General features: G+C 32.9%; 1 protein-coding gene across 4 annotated transcripts; it reads left to right on the forward strand.

The window, feature by feature from the left end:
* Positions 1-627: 627 nt before the first annotated feature.
* On the forward strand, positions 628-6,810 carry LOC129874192 (deoxyhypusine synthase). 4 transcript variants are annotated; one of them, XM_055949442.1, is made up of 9 exons: positions 921-1,011; positions 1,597-1,749; positions 2,224-2,391; positions 2,929-3,147; positions 3,367-3,453; positions 4,750-4,830; positions 5,471-5,594; positions 5,681-5,916; positions 6,340-6,810. In XM_055949442.1, exons 3-9 carry the CDS (start codon positions 2,254-2,256, stop codon positions 6,433-6,435), a joined length of 981 nt encoding a protein of 326 aa, XP_055805417.1. In that variant the 5' UTR covers positions 921-1,011; positions 1,597-1,749; positions 2,224-2,253; the 3' UTR covers positions 6,436-6,810. The 4 variants fall into 4 exon arrangements, with proteins under 4 accessions (XP_055805415.1, XP_055805416.1, XP_055805417.1 ...); XM_055949440.1 differs by lacking the exon at positions 1,597-1,749 and having other exon boundaries at positions 628-1,011; XM_055949443.1 differs by lacking the exon at positions 1,597-1,749 and having other exon boundaries at positions 934-1,011; positions 2,228-2,391.
* Positions 6,811-14,965: the final 8,155 nt, after the last annotated feature.

Below are 14,965 nucleotides of genomic sequence, written 5' to 3' on the forward strand. Positions count from 1 at the left end.
AGACCTGGGAATCGTGCCTCAACCCCGTACTTGGAACATGAGACTCGTGACCCGACCTACGACCCGAGGTCATTTTGCATTTTCCCGGTAATTGGCGATACAAAAATAACTTTCGACCCTAACTCAAAACTCGAGCCTCGAATTTGACTTGAAACCCAAGGCTCGATCCCCAACCTAGGACTCGAGATCCAATCCCTGACCCTTACCTAGGACCTAAGCCAAGACACGATTCTAATTCGAGATTCGAGAACGTGGCCTAATTTGAGACTCAAGACCCAAGACTTGATCCTAATCTTAATCCTGACCTAAGACTCGAGACCCAACTTGACCTTAGCCCGGGACCCGAGACCTGAGCAGCATGACCTGATTCGCCACCTATACCCCGAACTCAATACCCTAGACCCAACCCTAATCCGGAACCTCACCCTAACTCGAGATCATAGATTTAAGATTCGAGACTCGAGCTCCGACTCATAAAAAAAAACTTAAAGTCAGTCTTAAATATAGATTAGAATTAGATTGGTATTGGGCTAAATTGAAGATCACCTTAAAATGATTTAGATTGGATTAAACTAAAATCAATCCAATATGAAAGTATCCTATGCCAACCCAAAGATTTTGGGCGGATGATCAATTTTAGGCCATATTTAACCCTCTTACCCCCAATCAACAAAAGATGTGGGCATGGGCCTCTAGCAAAATGATCAGAAACAGGCCCGTTTCGAAGAGACCGATTTAAACTCGCGTTTTGAAAACGCAAAACTCGCCGCGCAGTCGTGTACGCTGTACTGTACATAATCTTCGTCTGCAATAATGGGAGAGGACAACATCATGGACTCAGTAAGATCGGTAGTTTTCAAAGAATCCGAAAATCTTGAAGGCTCTTGCACAAAAATCGAGGGCTACGACTTCAATAAAGGCGTTAACTATGCTGAGCTTTTCAAGTCCATGGTTTCCACTGGTTTCCAAGCTTCTAATCTTGGTGACGCCATTGAAATTGTTAATCAAATGGTCAGATTTCACTGCTTTCTTTAACTTACGCTAAAATTTGTTGCTTTATGCAAATTCTCATATTTCAGTATCTGGGTTTCAAGATTTTTTTTTCCAGTTAATTTAGATCCGATGCTATTGAATTTGTTCACCCAACTCACATATTTTTTGAGCTTAGGAAAAAAGTTAATTGCTTTACACAAACAACACCTGGGTTTCAACTACGTTCCCCTTCCCATTTTATATGTCTGGTATTTGACTGGAAACAGAGTTTAAGATGTTAACTTGACTTATATAGTATGTCATTATTCATAGTGGAAGAATTAGTTTGGCAGTGAAAATATCACATTGAAGTTTAAAATTTTAATATGTTAATTAATTTGGATTCTAAAAGATCGTGAAAGTTGTATAGATATGGAATAATATCAGTCGTATTTTGAAAGTCATAAAATATTGAAAATATCATATAAATTGGAATTTAGAGTTGCTATATTATTTTTGTAGGCAAAACAAAAATAGAAAGAATGTTAATGAAGTTGGAATCTTTTATGTATATTGGAAGTATAAAAGGGCAGCCTGGTGCACTAAAGCTCCCGCTATACGCAGGGTTCGGGGAAGGGCCCAACCACAAGGGTCTATTGTACGCAGCCTTACCTTGCATTTCTACTAGAGGCTGTTTCCAAAGTTTGAACCCGTGACCTCCTGGTCACATGGCAGAAACTTTACCAGTTACTCCAAGCAACTTTGTGTATATTGGAAGTATGTAAGACTTATTTCAATACAATTGATATCTGAATTTACTTCGGAAAATCTGTCCACCCTCATACGTCAAACCTCACCATTCTTTTTATAGTTGATGATGTGCTTCTTAAAAAAAGTTTTGATTTTTTATTAACAGGCTACCTTCTTTCATACACTCAAAGTTTTTGAACTAGTTTTAAAGTTCTTAAATTGATTCCAGAAGTTTGAAATTTGTATATTGGAAGTATGTAAGACTTATTTCAATACAATTGATATCTGAATTTACTTCGGAAAATCTGTCCACCCTCATACGTCAAACCTCACCATTCTTTTTATAGTTGATGATGTGCTTCTTAAAAAAAGTTTTGATTTTTTATTAACAGGCTACCTTCTTTCATACACTCGAAGTTTTTGAACTAGTTTTAAAGTTCTTGAATTGATTCCAGAAGTTTGAAATTTGTATTTTCGTTTGGGGGTGTGATGGGTTTGAAGCTAGATTGGAGGCTTTCACATGAGCTGCCCATGGAGGATTGCAGTGAAGAAGAAAGAGATGTTGCATACAGAGAGTCAGTAACCTGCAAAATCTTTTTGGGGTTCACTTCAAACCTTGTTTCTTCTGGTGTTAGAGACACCGTCCGCTACCTTGTTCAGCACCGTATGGTGAGTAGCATTTAAGTAACAGTTCCAGTCGTCTGTTCTACTAACTTTTATGTCTGTACTGTGTTGTACCATCAAGTTTGAACTTTGTGGGCTACTTTCATATGAGATCATCTTATTATATATTCTCAATTTTTTTTATGTCCACTCCCTTCTATACTCTAAAGCTATAGTTACCGCACTAATATTATGACATCCTCTCATTCAACCTTAATACTCTTTCATATGATTTATTATGTCAAGTACTGACTTGCTGCTAGGCTTGGTTTGTACTAATTGAAGATTAAGGCTTTTGACATTATTTATCATGTTCCACTCTTTCCTTGCCTCTCTAATTTATTGGTTACTCAAACTAGAATACCTCACCCTTCTCTCTGCCACACAAGTACTAAATGCTGTTGTAGAAAATTACTGTTTTGTGTCTTAGGTTTTAGCTGTCATGCTTAGCATTCTTCTAATGAAATTGTTGTTACCATAGGGAAGAATTTTCTATTATTTATTGTGTCTTGGACCTTAGCATATTGTCTTCCCTCCCTTCAGGTTGATGTTGTGGTTACTACAGCTGGTGGTATTGAAGAGGATCTCATAAAATGCCTTGCACCAACCTACAAGGGCGACTTCTCTTTACCTGGAGCTGTTCTACGATCGAAAGGATTGAACCGTATTGGTAACTTATTGGTTCCTAATGACAACTACTGCAAATTTGAAAATTGGATCATCCCAATTTTTGACCAAATGTATGAGGAGCAGATTAATGAGGTATCTACTCTTGTCTGGTTCGGTGTTAGATCCTCCCATTACTTGTTTAATATTGGCTGAAGCCTTAAAATTTTCTCTGTATTTTGGAATTACTTTCAAATTCAAATGGATTTTTTTGCTTGGGTCATTGCGTTTGTGATATTCTTTCGGATATGATAATACTTATCTTAGCTTTGGCTTGTGATGATTTGACTGCTTTAGCTTCTTTTTGTACTACAGAAGGTTCTATGGACACCATCTACAGTCATTGCGCGCCTGGGTAAAGAAATTAATGATGAAACCTCATATTTGTATTGGGCATACAAGGTACATTTTCTAATCACCTCCCTTTCATTCCATATTTGATGAAATTATATTACTCAAGTTAGAATGCCAAATGATCTGGTCCCACATATATAATAATTACTACTCCCCCTTTTCATTTTGTGAGGTACATTTCTAATCACTTCCCTTTCATTCCATATATGATGAGATTATACTGGTGAAGTTAGAACGCCAAATGATCTGGTCCCTCATATATAATAATTACGACTTCCCCTTTCCATTTTATTGGCTTAGTTTGATTGGACACGAAGCTTATGAATGTAAAGAATACTTTTGAATCTTGTGTCATAAACTAAAGTTTGTAGATCATACCAAAATCATCCATTGAATCTTGTGGTCTTAAACAAGTCATGTCATTTATGTAAGGGAGTGTTATTAAGGGTATGTTGAAGTTAAAAACTTACTAAATTTAGAAAGAGACATTCTTTTTAGATAAACTAAAACGAGAAGTAAGGCACATAAATTGAAATGGAGGGATTAATTTTGGGAAATTATTTTTGATAAATGAGAAAGAATTAGAAAGTGTAAGAGATATTACCTGAGAGAAAATGGATTTGCATGCATCGTGGTAGCAAATTCATCGTTATTGAGATCAGCAAGTGAAATCAAGAGGAAAGGATAAAAGGAGAAGAAACCTATAAGGGATTCAGGGTTGCATCAAAAACCAAGCATTACAATATATAATCCAACTATCAGTCCAAGGAATCAGAGGAACAGAGAGTGGGAGTGTTTATGAGGTAGAAGTACACAGCGATTGGTGAGAATGATAATTGGAACATGTGTTAGAAACACATAGATATAGAAAGAGTGGGCTTGCCGATGGGGTTGTCTAGAGAAGAACAATAGAGCTTTTTCTCCTTTTGTTTTTTTTGGAATAATGAGGATTCATCTAGCCGACCCCATCCTGTTTGTGACCGAGGCATAGTTGTTGTTTGTCTTTTTTTGGTTTAGACGTCAAAAAATCACTTGAACTGCTTCTGTGAATTCACGAAAGAAAAAGAAATGCAACATTGTATAGGAAGAAAAAAGAAAGTTTAAAAGAGGATACCACTTTCTTTCAGAATTCTGGCAGATTTTTGCAATACTTAAGTTGGAGGATATCTTTTGTGCAGAAAAAATCTGTAACAGTTCTTACTCTTATCACATCATTTCTGCTTGCCAAATGCACAAAAATTCAGGAAAGTAGCTTCTATCATTTTTCTCAGGTTTTCCTTGCAATTAAATAGTACCTTTGTCATACAAGGTACTAACCCCTATGTTATAGCTTTCGTCTTTCAGGTGGGAATATTGGGGGTTGGGTTGGGGATATCTTCTGAAATACCCAGCTCTCTTTCCAAAGGGAGTTATCAATTGAAACAAGTAAGAACACCTTATTTTTTGGTTGGAAAATTAGTCAGCCTAGTTAATCTCTGTTTTTTTTTAATTTCGGTTTTTGGACTCAGGTGACGTTGTAAATAGTTCAGTAATCTTAGTGTTGTTTTGACAAACTGAAAATCCTTTTACCTTCTCAAAAATAAAAAGGTTCTAGAAATACCAGTTTTATCTCTAGATATTCCAAGTGAAGTTTTTTCACAAGCAGAGACTGCCTGCTGAAATATTGTGACTTTAATTTCTAATAGAATAAATCTCGTTTCCATGAAGTTGCTAAAGTTTGCCCCTAAAACTTTTTTTTCCTTCAATGCGGAATTTGCTCTAGTTGCACGTTCGGGTGTATACCAGAATACGAGACAATAGAATGAACTTAGGCGTGATCTCACTATTACCCATTCCACTTCACTGATTTAAAGCCCAGTTATGATAATTTTTGGATGATCAGAATTCAGAAGTTCATCATGGAAATTTTTTGAATTTTTACTTGGGCAGTTTCTCAGGAAGTCATATTCATTCTATTGAGAAAAAGGGATGGTTTCGTGCTTATTCCAGTCCAGAAAATAAAAGGAAAACATGCATTTTCTTTGATTTAATAAATTAATGTTACTCTTGTATTTATTTTTCTCAGAACCGGATTCCTGTATTCTGTCCTGGTTTGACGGATGGATCACTAGGTGACATGCTATACTTCCATTCTTTCAAAAAGGGAGATCCAGATCTTAATCCTGGTCTAGTCATAGACATTGTTGGAGGTATAAGTTTCTTATCAAGTTTATTTTTTTCTCTCATCAAGAATTTGTTTGATAAAAGAACTAACATAATTAAGTTCTATAACCAGATATTAGGGCCATGAATGGTGAAGCTGTCCATGCTGGTTTGAGGAAGACGGGAATGATTATCCTAGGTGGAGGGCTGCCTAAGCACCATGTTTGCAATGCCAATATGATGCGCAATGGTGCAGATTTTGCCATCTTCATTAACACTGCACAAGAGTTTGATGGTAGTGACTCGGGTGCCCGTCCTGATGAAGCTGTATCATGGGGAAAGATACGTGGTGGTGCCAAGACCGTGAAGGTTAACTACTTACCTCTAATACATTTTGTGCAAACATCTCCTTTGGGTGTTGTTTTCATGAGATTAAATGGAGGGGGAAAGGGTCGTGTCTGGCAGTTGGTGATGGGGAAAAAGGGTTTTCATGAGATTAAGAGGTGAACTTTCATTATTTAAAAGTTTCAAGAGGAAATATCACAAAATTTAACTTGAGGGGGGAAGTGCAAAAGTGTCGAAAGTTTAGGAGAGAGTATGCACTTTGCTTAACCTTGCAAATAGTTTATTTGTGAAATTTATTTATGTTTTCCTGTCTGGGATTTAAGTTAGGGTGACAGGAACAAGGTTCTTTTACTGGCCCTTCCACCCGTGCAATATATTTTATCAGACTAGGCTTCAAAGGATGTGAGATTCTAATTTCTTGTACTTTTTTCGATTTGTTCAATGCAGGTGCATTGTGATGCAACAATTGCATTTCCCATATTAGTAGCTGAGACATTTGCAGCTAAGAACAAGGAATTTTCCCAGATAAGGTGCCAAGTTTGAACATTGAGGAAGCTGTCCTTCCAACTACATATGAATTGCTAACTTTTGAAGCCAACTTGCTAGTGTGCAGCACCATTTATTCTGCAAACGACTAGAGAGGAGGGTATATTCATGTACCCCGAGTTAGACAACATCCTGTATGGTTCAATTAAATTATCCCCCTCCCCCCCTTCACACCATGTTATTTAGTTCTCTTCCTCTTCTAAAGTGGAGAACTCAGAGATGTGCATATGTTTTGAATCATGTTGTATCATATATTATGTGTTTGAGAGGTTGGTAAGAACTGACGAGTCCTCTTACCATATAGATGATCGATCCTTGTACTATGAGATTTAAACATGTTATTGATTACTGACACAGATTTCTTTTTTAGTCTCTTATTTCTTCAGTAACTTCTTCTTGAGCTAAAATTTAGTGACATCTCTGTTGAGTAAAACCTTATTCGACCGGGTTTTTAAACCGAACCAATAAATGCGTGATATGTATTTACATGGACTTAAGAGTCTGTTTCAATTGGCTTTTGGCTTATAAATCATTAAGTTAGAAATTCTAACTTATGCCTTTTGACTTATTTTTATCATTTTAGCTTAAAACTAAGTGTTTATATTTTATTTACCTAAACACTCTAAGAGCTCGTTTGGATTGACTGAAAAAAATAACTTTTAAGCCAAAAAATAAAAAGTTAAAGTTAAATGACTTATAAGTTAAAAAATAAAAAGTATGGACAGTCCTACTTCGGATTTTAAACTTATTTTAAGTCATTTTTAAATTTGTCAAACACTCTCATAAGCTAAAAATGACTTGACCAACTTTTAAGTCAATCCAAACAGGCTCTAAAAGTGCTTAATATCTATTTTGGCTTAAAAGTACTTAAAATAAGTCAATCCAAATAGGCTCTTATAACACTTATTATATGGAAATACATGTCAGGCATCTATCGATTTGATGTAAACAACTAGTGCAATTAAGTAAGGGGTCGTTTGGTGGCTAGTTAGAAGAAATATTATATATGTATTAGATTCTGCATTAGTAATATCATGTTTGATAATTGGTTTGGTGTATGTATAAAACTAATGTGGTCTTGTGTTTGCAATTTAGAAACATATATAAGTTACGAGGTAATTTGTGTATAATTATATATATGATATAAGATAGAATAACTAATTCCTGCATAAAATAATACACAAATTTCTTTATAACCAATTCACGTATTAATAACAATTGCATAACTCTAGGCACTACCGAACAAATTGATCGGAGTTATGCAGGTATTACTAATGCAAAAATTAGTTATGAGAAAATCTATTTTTATTTTATGTAGGTGTTAGTTATGCAAATTTAATAAATATGTTTTTAGTATTTTTATAATTATTTTTGTAAAACTAAAACCTATTTAACCTACCATTTTAGTTAAAGAAACTATCTGATACGGTTCGATTCGATCATTGCTTTTATTTTTAAGAAAATCAAGTTTAAAAATATTAGACATCTTAAAAAAATAAAATTTTGAAATATTAGACATTTTAAAAAAATAAAATTCTTATCCCTTTTGTTACCTTCTTAAAAATACAACTTAAAGCGATGGAGGCTCGTGATAACGTATTATAAAATAAACTAAATTAACAATTTAATAAAAAAAAAAGAGTAATAAAAAAGGAGAACCAAAGAGAATGTATATGTTTTTCAATGCCAAAAACTAACAATTTATAACCAGAAAAAAGCTAAAAAAAACTAGTGGACAACTTGCCCACTTTAAATGAACCCCACGTAAGAAAAAAACATCCACTTATATCATAACATAAGGGACTTATTCTACCCCAAATAAACGTGGAATTTTCATTCCACTGTTGCCGAGTAGTGCAGACAAGTCATCTTAGAATACAACACTGTGTTTAGGAGATTTGTATCTCAAATATACCTCTTCTTCTTTTTCCTTTTTTGTCATTAGAATTTATTTTTATTAAATAATTAAAATAGTGATTTAATAATTGAAAAAAATAGGGAAATGACGATTTTGTATAAAACAGAGTTACTTAATGAAGGGCAAAAAGTTCAATCAATATTTCAAGGGTCTTCGTGCTTTTAATATAGTATATATAAGGATAGATGGTGACGACTTTATAATATATATATATATATATATATATATATAAGCACAAAAAAAGTTGACATTTGAAATATATGACGCAAGATAAAAAAAATTGTGACCGTCAAATCATGATTAATAAAGCTGAGGCAATTAACTAAAATAGTTATAATTAAATTGCTGCTTAAATACGAGAAGGATCATTCCGTTTCAACAAACTTAAAAAGAAAATAATACTATCACACCAATAAATAAAAAATTAGAGCAAACTTGACACTTACTCAATAAGAGTAAGATAGTAAATTGGGAAAGATGATGAGGCTATTTTGGGGAATAAGATGAGTGGAAATTATTGTGAATCATAGGGCTGGGCATAAAATATCGAAAACCGAATTACCGAACCGAACCGGCTATTTCGGTATTTCGGTATTCGGTAATTCGGTATTTCGGTTCGGTATTCGGTACCGAAATTGATATTTCGGTATTTCGATTTCGGTATTCGGTATTTCTGTTTCGGTATTCGGGAAATACCGAATACCGAACTTTTTATTTTATTTTATTTTTTATTTTTACAAAAAAACTGGAAAAAAAATTACCAAAAAAATAAGAGTATAGTAAGAGGAAACTATCTCATTTTTTCATTTCTCTTACCATTTTCATTTCAACTTTCCCACGTTTACCGCATATTATATGCACACTTACACGTACATTATGGATAACTGCTAAAATTTAATTCATGTACATGTAAAAATTATAAATTCTAATTTCAAATTTATGCAATTGATTAAGAATTCTAATTTCACTTTGCATGATTCCCACGTTAGTTATCTACATAAATTGTTTGGTAGTTACATTGAAAACGAAAGATTCCAACTATTTCATATCTTTGCAGGAACTAATTAATAATTAGTGCAGTGATGTAGAGTTTTTGGATAATTCAAAAAAAAAACATATGTATAAAAATTATGTATGATATATTAGAGATTTTTGTTTTCACTCTTTTTCATTATTTTTATTACATGGTAATATTTTTTTTATTCTGTATCGATTCATAAATTATTTTCTCTTTATTTACGATGTATCATTTCTCCTCCGTAGAATATGGCTTACGAGCAATTTCGATTTCGATATTCGGTAAGTTAAAATGCATATATTACTTAATTATGCTGTAGTAATAAAAATGTAAGTTAAGATATGTATTCTTTAGGTTAATGTAAATATTAAATGCGGATAAATTTTTATTGTATATTAACTATTAAAAAAATATGGTATTACCGAATACCGTACCGAATCGAAGTTTGATTTACCGATTACCGAATTATCGAACCGAAATTTAAAAGTTCGGTATTTGATATATACTTTAAATTACCGATTACCAAATTATCGAACCCAAACTTTGAAAATATCGAATCGAATTTTATATAATCTATAAATAAATAAATATAAATATTCAAATTTGGGAGTTCATGTTTTTCAAGTCATATAGAATATAGATATAGATTTTTATAAATGAGAATACTTTTTATTTATTTTGAAAATAACAGCTTTTTCTTTTTACTGTTTTAGGATATTCAAAAAATACTTACGGTTAATGAAGGACTACTAATTAAATAATTAACTTATAACAATTTATATGACTTACTTTCTTTTTAATCAACTTCAAAAAGAATGATACATTTCTATATTTAAAAAATAATTTAACTTTAAAATACTCATTTCACTCTTATGAAATGACTTATAGTCATACAAATATATATGAGTTATTTTAGACCACAAGTTTCAAAAAAAATTCTTTCTTTCTTAAATTTCTTATCAAATTAAACTAACTCATATAAATTAAGAAGGAGAGAATACATACCATCATTATTTATACTTACTAAGAAATCATTATCCCATTCATTAAAAATGTGATACTCCCTTCATTTCTATTTACTTGTCAAATATTTTTCTAATTTGATTTTCTTTTTTTACTTGTCAATTTGAATAATCAAGAAATGATGATTTTTTTCCTTTCTATTATACCCTCAATTTTTTAACATTGAGTTAATGTCTTTAAAAAATGTAGTGAGTAAATAAATTTAAAACTCTACTCCTTCTGTTTCCTTTTACTTGTCAAAAATTTTCTAATTTGATTTTTTTTTAATTGTCAAGTTTGACAAATCAAGAAAGTATAATTTTTTTTACCTATTATACCCTCGATTTATTGAGAGAGTTAATATGTTTTGAAATTTGAATTATGGCTTTAGCAATTAATAAGGGTAAAATGGTAATCTCACCATACCAATAATTGATTTCTTAATAGGTGTGCCAAGTCAAAAATTGACAAGTAAAAGGGAACGGAGTGAGTATCAATTAATAAAGGTAAAATGATAAACTCATATCAATTATTATTTTCTAAATGTGTTAAATTAAAATTTGACATGAAAAAAAAAATGGAGGGAGTATTTGATTGCTTTTTACCTACCAAATCTATTAATAGGGACGTATTAAATATACATATAGAAGTATCACATGTATATTTTTATTATATTACATACACAGCATAATATAAATCTAACCCATTCATTAAAAAAACATTTGATTGCCTCTTCACCTATCAAATGCATTAGTGGGGACAGATTACCTACTACTAATATGTTAGATGTACATTCATAAATATCTCATGTATATTACACGGACAAAATAGCTGTAACTCATTCATTGAGAAAAAAATGATTGATCATCTCTTCAGCTACCAAATTCATTAATGGGGCCAGATTACCTACTACTACTAATATACAATGATCAGATATTCATACATAAATATGTAGTCGTTGAAAAAGCAGTCAAATGTGGATGTCCATGGGACTCATTTTTACTGTAGTAAATAGTGTTTTCACTATAGATGAACAGTATATATATAGTTATTTTTAATATCCATAGATATTGTGCCTCGTTAAAAATCTTACTAGAAAAAATCCAGTGAAAAAAAGCCTAGTGAAGAAAAAAGAGTACACACATCTGGTAATACGCCTTGAGTGCTGCCTCATTAAAAACCTTATCAGAAAAACCCAGTGGGACAAAACCTTGGTTAAGAGAAAAAGAGTGCAACGCGTATTTTATTCCATCTGATTAAAATTTTATTTGATATTTTGGAGACGATGCATTCCAACCTTATATCTTAGCTTCTCAAAAGTTTATGTTGGTAATGCCTTTGTGAATAAATCTACAAGATTATCACTAAAACGAACTTGTTGTACATCAATATCACCATTCTTCTGGAGATCATGTGTGAAGAATAATTTTGGTGAAATATGTTTCGTTCTATCTCCTTTTATGAAGCCACATTTCAATTGAGCTATGCACACGGCATTGTCTTCGAATATAACTGTGGGTACTTTGACATCATTTTTTAGGCCGCATCTTTCTTTAATGAACTGTATCATCGATCTCAACCATACGCATTCCGTACTTGCTTCATGAATTGTTGTTATTTCAGCATGATTTGAAGAAGTAGCAATAATAGACTATTTTGTAGATCGCCATGATATAGTAGTTCCTCCGTGTGTAAATAGATGGTTTGTCTGAGATCAAGTTTTATGTGGGTCTGATAAGTAACCTGCATCTGCATAACCAATAAGGTCTGCACGACCTTTGTCAATATAAGACAAACCCATATCAATGGTACATTTTAGGTATCGCAAGATATGTTTGATATCGTTCCAATGCCTTCACGTTGGGGATGAACTATACCTTGCCATCAAATTAACAGAAAATATTATATCAGGCCTAGTTTCATTAGCAAGGTATATAAGTTCACCAATAGCACTAAGATATGGTACTTCAGCACTAAGAAGTTCTTCATCCTCTTCTCGAGGTCGAAATGAATCTTTTTTCACTTCAAGTGATCGAACAACCATTGGAGTACTTAATGGATGTGCTTTGTCCATGTAAAATCGTTTTAACATTTTCTCAGTGTAGGCAGATTGGTGGACAAAGACCCCATCTGCTAAATGTTCAATTTGCAGAACTAGACAAAGTTTTATCTTTCCAAGGTCTTTCATCTAAAATTCTTTCTTTAGATATTCAATCGCCTTTTGGACCTCTTCAGGGATTCCAATGAGATTTATGTCATCAACAAAAACGTCGAGTATAACAAACTTTGATTTCGTTTTCTTAATAAAAACACATGGACAAATGACTCATTTATATAGCCATCATTTATTAAGTACTCATTAGACAATTATACCAAAAACGCCCTGATGTTTCAGACTATATAATGATCTTTTTAATTTCATTAAGTACATCTCCCGAGACTTATTACATGCTTCAGGTAATTTTCATGTAAATTTTATTTTCAAGTGAACCATAAAGGTAAGTTGTAACTACATCCATTAGATGTATTTTAAGTTTTTTATGTATAGTTAGACTGATGAGATATCAAAATGTTATTCTATCCATAACAGGTGAATATGTTTCTTCATAATTGATCTCGGGTCTTTGAGAGAATCCTTGTGCAACAAGGCGTACCTTGTATCTTACAATTTCATTTTTCTCATTTTGTTTTTGCATAAAAACCCATTTATATCCAACTAGTTTTACACCTTCAGGTGTTTGGACTACAGGTCCAAAAACCTCACGTTTGGCAAGTGAGTCTAATTCTGATTGAATTGTCTTTTGCCATTCTCGTTAATCACATCTACGTCGACATTCTTCGACAGATTTAGGCTAAAAAATTTCACTATCTTGCATGAGGTTAAGTGCAACATTATATGCAAAAATATTATCCACCGTAATTTTTGATCGGTCTAAATTTATCCTATCACCGGTAGAAATTTATTGAAAGTTCTTCATTCACTTGAGTTTCGAGTTCATTGATTTCTTCAAAAATATCAGGATTACTCAAATCTTGTCCTTCTTTAGGAGGTTCTTGTGTAGTATCATCTTTATTATTCCTCACGCTTCTCTTTGTAGGATTTTTATCCTTTGAACCCAATGGTCTACCACGCTTCAGGCGCGTTTAGGATTCAGAAGCTATGATACTAGTAGATGTTCCTTTTAGGACATCAATTCGGATAGGCACATTCACTGCAGAGATATGTGATTTAGTTATCCATTTTAAATTAGTAAATGCATCTGACATTTGATTTGATATGTTCTGTAAGTGGATGATCTTCTGGACCTTCTGCTCATATGTGCGGGTACGTAGATCAAAATGAAATAGTGATGAAACCTTCCACGCAATTTCTCTTGCGGGGTCCTTTTTCTCTCCTCCTAATGGTGGAAAAATTATTTCATCAATCGACAATCTGCAAATAAAGCAGTAAATAAGTCTTCTATCAACGGTTCAAGATAGCGAATTATGGAGGGTGAGTCCAACCCAACATATATGCCCAACCTTCGTTGAGGAATCATCTTTTACGTTTTGGTGGTGCTACAGGCACGTATACCGCACAACCAAAAATTCATAGATGGGCTATATTTGGCTCATAACCAAATACTAATTGTAACGGAGAATATTTATTATAATATGTCAGTCTGAGACGTACAAGTGCTGTTGCATTCAAGATAGCATGACCCCAAAAATTAATTGACAATTTTATTTTCATTAGTGGAGGTTTGGCTATCAATTGTAGGTCCTTAATAAATGACTCTGCAAGGCCATTTTGAGTATGAACATGAGCAACAAGATGTTCAATTTTTATCGCAATTGATAAGCAATAATCATCAAAAGCTTGGGATGTAAATTCTCCGACATTATCAAGGCGAATGACCTTAATTGGATAATCTGGAAATTGCACCCTTGATCTTATTATTTGTGCTAACATCTTCGCAAATCCAGCTTGCGAGATGATAAGAGGCACACATGAGATCATCTAGATGATGGATCTATTAGGACCATAAAATATCTAAACAATTCACTGGGTGGATGAATAGGTCCACATATATCTTCATGTATATGCTCTAAAAAGCCAGAATATTCGATGCCAACCTTCAGGGTTAATGGTCTGGCAATCAATTTGCCTTGATAACAAGCAGCACATGAAAATTCATCATTCGCAAGAATCTTCTTGTTCTTTAACGGATGTCCAGTTGAATTTTCAAAAATTCATTTGATCATTATTGATCCAGGATAACATATTCGATCATGCCATAGTACAAATGTATTTAGATCAGTAAACTTCTGGTTTACAATCAAATGTGCTTCAATTGCACTAATTTTTGCATAATATAGGTCAGACGACAAAGTTGATAATTTTTTCAAAATATATTTTTGGCCCGAGACACTCTTGGTTATACCAAGATATTTAGTATTCGTTTCATTAAGTGTCTCGACATGATATTCATTTCTTCGGATATCTTTAAAACTTAACAAGTTTCTTGGGAATTTAGAAGAGAATAATGCATCTTCTATAATAATTTTTATCCCCTTAAGCAAAAATATAGTAGCTCTTCCGGAACCTT

This window comes from Solanum dulcamara, chromosome 11 (assembly GCF_947179165.1).
Source record: "Solanum dulcamara chromosome 11, daSolDulc1.2, whole genome shotgun sequence".
Taxonomy (NCBI): Eukaryota; Viridiplantae; Streptophyta; class Magnoliopsida; order Solanales; family Solanaceae; genus Solanum; species Solanum dulcamara.